This window comes from Aythya ferina (genome assembly GCF_964211825.1).
Source record: "Aythya ferina genome assembly, chromosome: 8".
NCBI lineage: Eukaryota > Metazoa > Chordata > Aves > Anseriformes > Anatidae > Aythya > Aythya ferina.
Window position 1 is genome coordinate 7,498,753 of NC_140304.1, and position 10,816 is coordinate 7,509,568.

Sequence of the window (10,816 nt, forward strand, 5' to 3'; positions counted from 1 at the left end):
TGTTCTCAGGAGCAAAGGAATGTTTATCAAAGTCTTTGCTCCATACATCATCATTTAGCATCTCTAAGAACTTTCAAGGACTGCTTTTTAATTGTTTGGCTTTGCTACAGGTTTTGATAGATAAAGTGAAGGTAAGATGTCTTTGCTTTTGTTTCTCTATAAAGAGTTCAAAACAACCCACAGATATAAAAGAACAGGGTAAAAGCAAATCCACTTTGTCCTGCATGTTGCACACAGTGCTACAATTTGCTTCTAAAAATCTCTTAAAAGATGAATTTTCACAGTTTTTGCAAAGTTTTAGACACCAACATGAAAATACAGCAAGGATCTCCTGTCATGTTGAATTATTAACAAAGAAAGAGATCAAATTTACTCAAAATGCATTATAGGTTATTTTAAATCAGATTCTTTTAACAATGGTCTTTGTTTTGGTATCTGTAGATATTTAAATGGTATCTATAGATATTTAAACAATGATGTTTCAATTTGTTTGTACCTTACACAGTATCTTTAATACTCTGGATTTCACCTCTTTTTACAAAAATAACAATTCTTTTCATTTACCAGATAGAGAAACAGACGTATAAAGACTTCAAAGCTCCATAGTCTGCAATGGAGTCAGAAACAGAGACAAGAGGGTTTTATTTCTGTATTGAGCAATGCTGGCTCCCTGACAGGAAAAGTCCCTTATGAGACAATCCTAAAATTATATTCTTGTCCATATTCATACATTTTCTTTCCCAGAGGATTGAAGTAGAAAAGTGGAACAGCTCTTCTAGCAGCAGAGTGGAGAACCTTGACTGCTTTGCCTGAGAGCCAGAAAAGAGTTAAATGTTTCACGATCAGACTGGCTATTTAACTCTTCTCTTGACCCACATCATCTCAAATGAGAAAATTATCCCTAGTTTCCATAGGCAATGCAGAACATGCAGCAGTGAGGGGCTATATAAATAATCAAGTTCAAATGCAACATATTGATGCACAAATGCAACAAAACTGTGAAATTGGGAGACTCGTGATGAATTTAATTATCTTGCCTATGAAATTTACTGATGTAGGGATAAGAAAGAACCCATACGATCATCATCATTACCTCCTTCATCCTTCTGCCCAATGCCAGCCATAGATCTCCACCTAGCAATTTGTACATCAAGTTTGTAACTTTTGACTGACTTGTATCATAATACTTTAAAGAAGTGGTCATCTTGATTTCAAAAAATGGAGCCTCCATATTATATCTAGAGATGGGCTCTTCCAAAAAACAGTGACCTTCGCCTTGAGATTGGACTACTTCTAATATAATTAATCCCAAATTAATACAGTGATCCTGCAGCTGTGTTCTCACATTGACTTCCATGGGATGTACACAGCAGCCATTATCTGCTGAATTAAACTTTTAACAAATACCATGTGGCCCTCATCATAATCACATCTCAGTTACCACAGCATTTCTTCCTTTGCCCTTGGTGTACACCACGGCCAGTACACCCTTACAAGCTCATTAATATGCTGTTTTTTTTGCATCCTTCCTTTTCTCTGCTATATCAGACATGAATTGCGTTCACTTTCAAGGTCCTATAGCTGTTCCTTCACCACCTATCATCAACTATTCAGTGTCAGAAGGTCACCTCCTGCCTCTGACTTGCCCACAATGCCATCTCCATCATCTGCTCACCAGTTTTCCAGACCATGTGCTTTCTGTATTCTCCACTCTGACTCATGCTCAATAGGAGCTCTCCCCAGCTCTCTTTAACTACTTTCTTCATATCCCCTCACAAAACTTTTTGTTGTGACATTTAAGACAGGTGACCCTGGGCTGTAGGGATTGTGCCTCGCATCCTTTAGCCATCCTCTGCCAGTCAACACCTACCGATCATCATCTATTTAGATTGCTAATTTTAAAGGAGTATAGATGTATTAAAATTCTACCTGCCGTTAAGGATTCTGAATCAGAAAATTAGGAAATGTTACTATTAATAGTCTGAACAACAAGTTTGTCATAGTGAAAGGATCCTCCTAGTTAGAGGTCTCATTTTTGTTCTCTGGTGTCATTCCCAGCCTATCTGTGGCTGGGAATTCATTCCAAACAGTCTTCTATTTGAAATCTGTTAGTACAGCAAAAAGTAGTCAAGAATCAAAGGGGGGCAAATATTTTGTCAGACACTAGTACATGGAATAAATGTTCTTAAATAAATCTTATCTTTATCTATTATTCAGCTTTCAGCTAATAAATTATATTCAGTCCCTCCCTTGTTATAAATACATATTGATTAGTTCTAAACTCTGAACTTCAGAATGAGTTATATCTGGTCACTGCTAAACTGCTTTCTTTGCTAAAGGGAAAAAAACCTCAACACCCATTATACTGCATTTAATTAAGACAAGCATCAGCTTTATGTACCATTATTTGCTTCTGCCAACTCTCAATGGCATAAATATTGAACAGCCACATCTTCTGAATACTAATCGATCCTTTCTGAATTCCAAATGATTACATAAAATTTAGGAAATGTTTCTTTGCCAGCATTATCCTCAGATGCTTACTGTAGTTAGAGTTGAGATATGAGCCCGGACTTGACAAGTGTGCAGTACGTATTTGTTTAAATTCAGAAGTAATGTGGAGAAGCCTGAAAGCCCTGACTGAATGTTAATTGTACAGAACCCCTCAGCTGTTCTCCTACTGGTCATCAGGTGCAGTCTTAAAAGTGCACTTGGGTAACAGTGTGGATGAACTTAACAAAACTGCCAATGGATTTAATAAAACCACCCTAAAGCAGACCAAGTATACGTATGTGATATCAATAATATATGTATAAATTTGAGGATAAAAATATTTGTATATTTAGAAATTATCAAAAGTAAAAACTGCTAGAGCACCTATTTTGAATAGAACTTCAGTGCTCTCTGAAGACTTAAGACAGTCTTCAAGACTTGAGTGCCGTCTGTCACAGCAAGTAAGAAAACATCTCAGTGGTGACCAGTCTGTCCCTAAGTAAGTGCTTCCTTGTGGACTTACATTGGCTTGTCAAGGGAGGCCTTGCTATGCATTACTGCTCACTTCACATTCATAGCACCTGCCTCACATCCTGCACTGAGGGTGCTACGTGAAGGCAAATTATTGTTTTCTGTGAGTTTTTTGGATACTAAAATATTGGAATTATTTTGGGGTGGGTGGGCAGGTTGATTTTTGGCTAATTCCTTTTCTTAGTGAGTTCACGTGTTTGCTGGACTGTCCTTTGATGACCTGGTGCAGACTTTTTAACCAGGAAGTGTAAAAGGCAGATCCATAGTTGTTGAAAGTATTGTGTAATCACTAGGCAGGCTGCAAAAAAGATCCAAATATGCCAAAACTTGTTAGGTTATGCCTTTATATCTGTATCAAATCTAAAGGTCTATAATCCTGTCTTAATTCTAGACCCTTGTTTCCTGTTTCCTACTTCAGGCCATTTTGGCCTGATAAGACCTCCTGCTGCACTGACTACTTCATTTCTTTCTGTTGCTCTTTTTGTTTGTGTGCCCTTAAGCATCATAAATACTGCCAACATTTAATCAATATCCCTTGTTATTTAATGCCCAATTGATGCTTATTATACACTTATTTTTTGATCTGCAGAGATCATACCCCAAATTAAAACCTCAGCAAAAGCTGTAGAAGTGAAAATATGTACAGCCCAGTGTTTCACCATTTTTGCTACTTTTTTTTTTTTTTTAAACTTATCTCTTCTGTAGATTTAGATTGCAAGCTCACTGAGGTACAGACTGGCTAGTCTGTAAATCTGATAGACATATATACATAAAATATATTAAAAATACAATAGCAAATTTAATTTAATTTATTTATTTTATTTTTTTTTCCAGCTTCAGAGTTTTTCATAACTGCATTGATGTGAGTTAATGGAATCAGATGAAACAAAGCACAGGCAGACTTTCTGCTGCTTCTTTTGGATGTTCACAGGAAGCTGCTCATAGTCATGTGAATAGAAAGGGTAGAGTCTGTCTCAAAAATGCTTCATTTCAGCCTGTTTCGTTGCTATGAAAAGCTTAATAGGAATGTTTATCTTCCAGAAGTGCCTATAGTGGAGTCCAATACGGGGGCCTACTCCTCTAATCTCAGCTCTGGAGCTTTAGGAAGACTAAAAGCAAGGAAAGATTTGCGAGTATTTCTCCTACCCAACAGAAATGGGTAAAATGGGTATGGATTATTGCCTAGTCAGGGTGGGTCTCTGCTGAACCTGTAAGTAACACTGTGGTTTATTTGAAAACAGTTCATTTTTATTTTTTTTTTCCCCTTTAATCAAGAGCCCATTGTTTGCCATCCATAGCAATTAAATGTTTACCATTTCTACAGGTCCCTCTTGTCTTATGTTAAGTGAGATGTGAGATCAATAGTGGCTCTGCAATTATTTGCCCATTGATAAAGTCTTCATTTCTTAAATGAAGTACATTTATCTGTGTCCTGACAATGATAAGAGAGCAGTACCAGTCAGCTGCTGCCTACTCTAGCATTTAGCTCCAGGCAGACACGTGCCTGGACATGAGTCAAATGATGTCTAACTTTCTTCCTATTGGCATTTCACTTTATAAACTGCCTTGATGGGAGGTTTGACAAATCATCCTTGCTGAATTTGAATAATAAAAAGTAGCAGGATAAATAGGAAGTTGGGTGAAGAGCAATGGCTGATTTCAGTGACCAGTCTGTAGTGTGACTGACTGGCGACAGTTATATGTTTCGTTAAAAAAAAATAAAAATAATTTAAATGTACTAATTTAGCAAGTGGAATTACTGAAAAATTATCTGAACTTTATTCTGTGATAGGAAGAAGATCAAAGAAACAGTGAGACAAATTTTGACTCCAGTAAAATCAGAGAAATTGTGTTCGATTTTAGTGAGGCCAAGATTTCACTATAATGGAACGTGGCTATCTATTTCTTTCCCAGAATTAGAGAATTCAACATTAAATTTTAAAATTTTTAATTTCTAACTCTTCTAACTCTGACAAAGTAAGAAAGGAGCTCACAAAGTACTGTCAAATTCATGAATGAAAGATGAAAGAAGCTGATAAACTGGCACAATTGCTTTTTCTATCTGTAGTGTATCTTGATTCAAACTAGCAATTATTAATGACAAAGGAAATTTTATTTAGTTTTAGACCTACTTTTTGATAATGTGTACTGTGGACTATACTGTTTGTGTTTTATAGAAAAATTAGTTGTATTTCTTTGGGATTATGGTAAAGAAATTGCATTGTCAGTTGGCTATCTTTCAGAAAGCCAGGTATGTTTGTTATTTAGTAGGAAATTCAGCGAAGACTTACTTATCTGAACATCAACTTTCTCAGATGTGCTCTTTTTACGTTTTGGATGTGAATTCATACATGTAAAGCCTGCAAAACTAGTGCTAAAAGGTTTAATACTCATGTTTCCCAAAGGTTTCTTCCTCCTCTCCCATTCTGCAATGTATGCCCCCACAAAGCAGTCATGTTTGCAAATAGGTAAACCTCAATGAAAGAAAGTGCAAAGATAACTGCTCTAAGAACTGAAGTTCTGATTTAGTTCCAAGAAAGCTAACAGCTCAGGATAAATGAAATGGAGGATGATTAAGAAAATACATTGCTATTTCTAGACCATCTAAACAGAAGACTTATTTCAAGTAAATCGTGCTGGTAGACAGATTGCTCCTTTGCAATAAAATACTTTGGCTTCTGAAGTCCATCTTGTCTTCAGATAAAACATTCAATCAGCACCCAGCGTATCATTTACAGCAAAGGAGGACGCTGGTACAGAATTCAAACGTGTCCATCAGAAGTCAACTTGGGGAAGAAGTGACTAGCAGGTGGTTTATACCAGACTACACAACCAAAACTTCTGAGGGCAATTTTGATCCCAAGACCTGTGTCTATTTGCTTTAATGTGATCTCAGGTGTCAGTCAGACTGATTGATTTGCATAATGCTGTTCTGGTGCACAGGGAGAGAGGAAAGCAATGTAGGTTTGTGAGGAGGTACGCAGCTGGGGAAGCACCACAGAGGACTGACTCACGGAAAGATTGTTTGTGATTCTTTAAGGGAACCCTGCTGGACTGGTGTAATAGACCTGTCAATCATGTAAGTGGATCAGAGTAATGTGATTGAATTTAAATTTAGTCTAAACTTCTGGTGTCCTGACAGAGTAATCAACTGACTGTTGATGGTGCAGTGAAGCTGTGAAGGAAAGTGTTTCTACATTTCATGTTGTTATGAGTCAAGGCTCTTGTTACTCTAAAAGACAGTTGAGTCCCTGCCATGCACAAGGCAGTCATCCCCACTGTGGTTGTGATGATTGTGCTGGTTGTAAGGACTGCTTTGTTCCCTGTTGACTTTTAAACTATGGGCACACAAAAGCTGAAGGATTGATTCAGATGAACTGGTTATCTGCTGAGAACAAGTGTGATGGACTTGTTCCTCTCCAGGGACTGGCAGTGACTGGGCTAATATCATGAGGAACCACTGATGGCCAGACAGACAATCACTGAAGTATGAGGATCCGTTGGCTTGAAAGGAATTTTTTTTTTAATGTACAGAGAAGTAAGAACTGTCTGGCTATAAAGTGTTTTATTTTATAACTGATGGAAGAAATGTAAGTTACCTAATTCTACACATATTAATTCTTGATAGGGCTACACCAAGGAGATGCTCCACTATCTAAAAAAATAGTTACCAAAATAGTCTGGCTTCTTGATTTATAACTGAGTCAACTTTGGCAAGGTTGTTCAGTTGGGACAGATAGCTGGAGAAAGGAACAGAACTCCAGTGCTTGCATGTACTACTCACTGGAGTGGCTGCAGAAAGAGTTGTGTCCTGCTGGCTACAAAGGTTACAATAAACATGCACCTGTCTAAGCTTCAATAGCATCTTCTTTCATGCTACTAGCAATCAAAAGCATTTTCTTCTTTAAACCCTTTGGAAACTCTGACAAGTAAACAATGAACAATTTAAAAACTAGCATGCAAGACTGATATGATTTAATTATGTTTTCAAAACTTATTGTGTGCTATGGGGTTAGAAGATTATTTTACTGATATTTTACTAAGCTAATCACTGCTGAAATGTTAGAAAAAAAGACAGAGACAATGTTATTTGCCCTCAAGGAGATTGCTATCCTGTGAAAATACAGACAATACGGTACAGCCAGGAATAACAAACAGCTTTAGGAAGCAGCTTCATAACTGTTTGGTTAAAAAAACAAACAAACACAACCAACCACAAACAACAACAACAAAAAAAACCAACAGCTTCTTCTCAGTAAATTAATTCTGTGGATTATTGACTTTGTGTTGCCACACAAACAATAGTATAAGCCTTTACTGGATTGTTTAACACTGTGGGAGGGCATCCTTAGAAATGAAAAAAGCTGGTATGTCTTGAAGTGCTTCTTATTACATTAAATATTGCAGAGACAGATTTTCAACAAGAGTCTGCTCAGATTTTTGAAATATTTTTTGATTAATAATATGTTTTCAATGCTAAGACCAGTTTTCTGTTGAGATGCCTAAGAGACAAAGGTACGTGTCAAATGCACCTTGATACTTAGGTACAATAATTGCTCCCAATTATTTCAGCAGAATTTGATGCTTAACTAGTTTTGACAGTCCTGCTGAATGCCTACCAGCATTGTTAGGCACTTCAATGTCTTAAAAAAACTGACTCAATCAACTTCAGTCAGACCATTCATTATTTTGGGCACAAACTTAAGTACTACTTAGCTGGAAAAGGTATCTATGTTTTTCATTTGAGTTCTGTCTTCATTCTCATTAAATATTTGCCTTAGTTCTTTGGGTCAGGTGACAATATCTTTATATTTCACTCTTTGCAGAAAACATCTAGCTTGGACTTTTAGCAAATCAAGTTATGCAGTATGTTAAATAGTGAATTAACAGTTTCAAAGGTACAGACACTTTCTTTGCTACATCATTTCTATATGTAAGTAATACGACTATAAGGCTCCCATTAGGAGCAGAATTAGCTCTGTAGCTAATATAGTAGCGTAAATGAGAGAAAAACTGGATAACTCGACTTTATACAACTGCAAGGCATGCTAGGTATTTATACGCATCTGCTTTTGCAGTTGAGTATGCTGCCTTGCAGAATTAGGAAAGCTGAAGGTGTAAGAATGATTCCTAAATCAGTGCAAAGTACTTGAGGAGCTGACAAAAGTGATCACACAGAAAGACCACCTAAATGTGAGCATTTTCCAAATGTACTTCTCTTATTCAGCTAATTTAAAGTACCACTGAACTGAGATGAATTCTCTAAATATTTTATTAGAGGAAAGCTACAGGCTCTTCAGAAATTTCTGTACCACTGTCTAATGACTGTAAAACCTACTTATTAGGAATTAGGAAATCTGAATTCTTGTTGTTAATCAGATTAAATAATAAACCATAATTTTCGTTAATGGAAAGCTTGCTTTTCTATCTCTGAATCTGACATGGAAAGAGACAAAGTCTTGAATATAAAATATTAATAGCTTCCAAGCAAATCCATCATCTCTTTTCCTAGGAATCAGAATGTACATAATTCATAACAATCGTTAACTAAGTAATTCTTTTTTTTTTTTTTTTCTATATGTTCTGCATCCTATACCTCTGAAGTATTGATTTTTTTATCGTCATGTTTAAAGAGAACTTCATCTAAAATCTTCCAAAACAGAACTCTTTAAACACCACATGGAAGGGCATATTTCAGAGAGTAATTGAGACTTTACAGTGTATCCAAAACATCTTGCTCCTTTTCATTTAAATGCAATTGTGTTATAATAATTTATCTGTAAAATTCTATTTCCTTTACATAAGATTTTTAAACAAATTATAATTAAAGAAAAATATTACTAAATGTCACCACTTTTGATATTTCTTTCTTTGTTATACTTGGCTCAACTTTTCACTCTCTTCATAGACAAAATAACTTTTGAGTAAAACTAGAATTTTGCCTGTGGAGGGATCTATATATGTCTGGATCTGACCTTATTTTTTAAGATCTCTCCTTTCTACTTCCTTAAAGTAAAGAAGAAAATCACTGGGTCAATGTTTATTTAGACCAGTTCTATTAAGTCAAAAAAATGCAAACTTGAAACGGAAGACAGGAAGAAAAGTATTTTCCTATGAAGTCAATAGAAATCCATCTCCCTAAGTCCTCTTTTATTTATTTATTTATTTATTTATTTATTTATTGTTATTATTATTATTATAATATTTTATTCCTGGTATTGGTGATATTTTGTGGCTGATTCATTGCAGGGCACTGGTTTAACTAATTTGTCTTGCATAGGTATCTTTACCTTTCTGTGTCCTCTCTGCTAATACAAAACAATCTTCACTTTAAAGGTTATTTCCTTGCTAGATTTGCCATAAAGCTATTATCATTAATCTACACTTTAAGAGATCCTTTCACTTTTTACAAACTATGAGTTGCATTCCTGATTTATGTGTTAGGACGTGACAGCCATATGCAAACAAGACTGTTTATACTTACCATAAATGCCCTTAAAAAAGAGGGTTATTTCAACCATATCTCCACACCATCTGCTTTACATAACCACATTCAATATCATAAAAAATATACCAATCTGCATTTTCCTCTGTCCTTTAGAATTTATAATAGAATTTTATTCTTGTTCTGGAATATTCATAAAGTACATACAGTAAGCTTGTAATACTCTAGTAAATTCCTTATGTTTTAGGAATCAGTTGCATAGAAATCCACTTTTAATTCTCCTACATCATTTTTCTTTGTGAAGTGATAATTAAAAGAAAAGAATCTTCAGTTTACTCTGAACCTCATAAAATATATTTAAAGTCTCATTCACTTTTTGGGAAAAAATTAATAAAACAAAACTATTTTTAGTATTTTAAGTGGGAAAAACAACAGTGTTAATTAAGGAATATGAAGAGTAAAATTTACCTACCTAAACTAAACAGCACCAGAAATTTGAGACATACAAATTCTCGTAGATCAAACTGTAGGGAACGAAGCTTTGCTACTAGTTCTTGTGCATGGCTCATAAGGTTGTTGAGGGTGGCTCCAGCTTGCGACGCTATTACGGAATAATCCACCTGTAAAAGAGAATTATATTTCTGTCTGTACCCACAGAACCACTTTAGAATGTTTCAAGCAATCACATGTAACCAGGATGCTCCTGGATAAAAGAATCACTCTCAATTTAATGATGTTATCGAGTCAGGATGATTTTATATACAAACCTATTTTAGCACAACAGTATATATTGGAAGTATTATTAAACCATATATCTTAATGGTATGTCACATCACTGTGAATGCTGGTTTGTCTGTATTAGCTTTTTTTAGAGGCTTTATATATGACTACTGCTTATGACACTGGTAGCTGTGCCCCTTATCAGTTTGTTTTATACACTCGGTGTCTCTTGTTCTCATTGCAGTTGTACAATCCTGTGGAGAGAGACTGATTGAAGGGAGCTTTGCGCCTACGCTGGGCGTATTAGTCCAGAGGGACATAAAGGTATTCATGGGATACAGTCTGGTGTCCATAACTTGGCCAGAAACATGTATTCAAGCCCAGAAATGTCGGTGTATTCCCACAGGAAGCAGAGGCATTGTGAAGGTGGTTTCTTTTCTCCTTAGCCACGCACAGTCCTGGCACTTGCTGGAGCTGGTTCCAAGGGACTTGTTCTGGCAGTTCCTCCTCGGTGAAGGGAGGAGGAGTGGGCAGGTGTGTGGCACAAGCCAGCTGCACTGAGATTGTCCCAAGCAGTTACTGCAGCACACAAAGCACCTTCCTCTGGAGCACAGTAAGAAATGTGAC

General features: G+C 36.1%; 1 protein-coding gene across 6 annotated transcripts in view; it reads right to left on the reverse strand.

Annotated features, from left to right (window-relative positions):
- The window catches only part of NR5A2 (nuclear receptor subfamily 5 group A member 2), an 89,414-nt gene that overhangs the window by 16,264 nt on the left and 62,334 nt on the right, over positions 1 to 10,816 (reverse strand). For all 6 annotated transcript variants that reach the window (XM_084527340.1, XM_084527342.1, XM_084527343.1 and 3 more), the window contains one exon: positions 9,942 to 10,089. In XM_084527340.1, the coding sequence (XP_084383466.1) occupies positions 9,942 to 10,089 (148 nt within the window). The remainder of the gene's footprint in view (positions 1 to 9,941; positions 10,090 to 10,816) is intronic.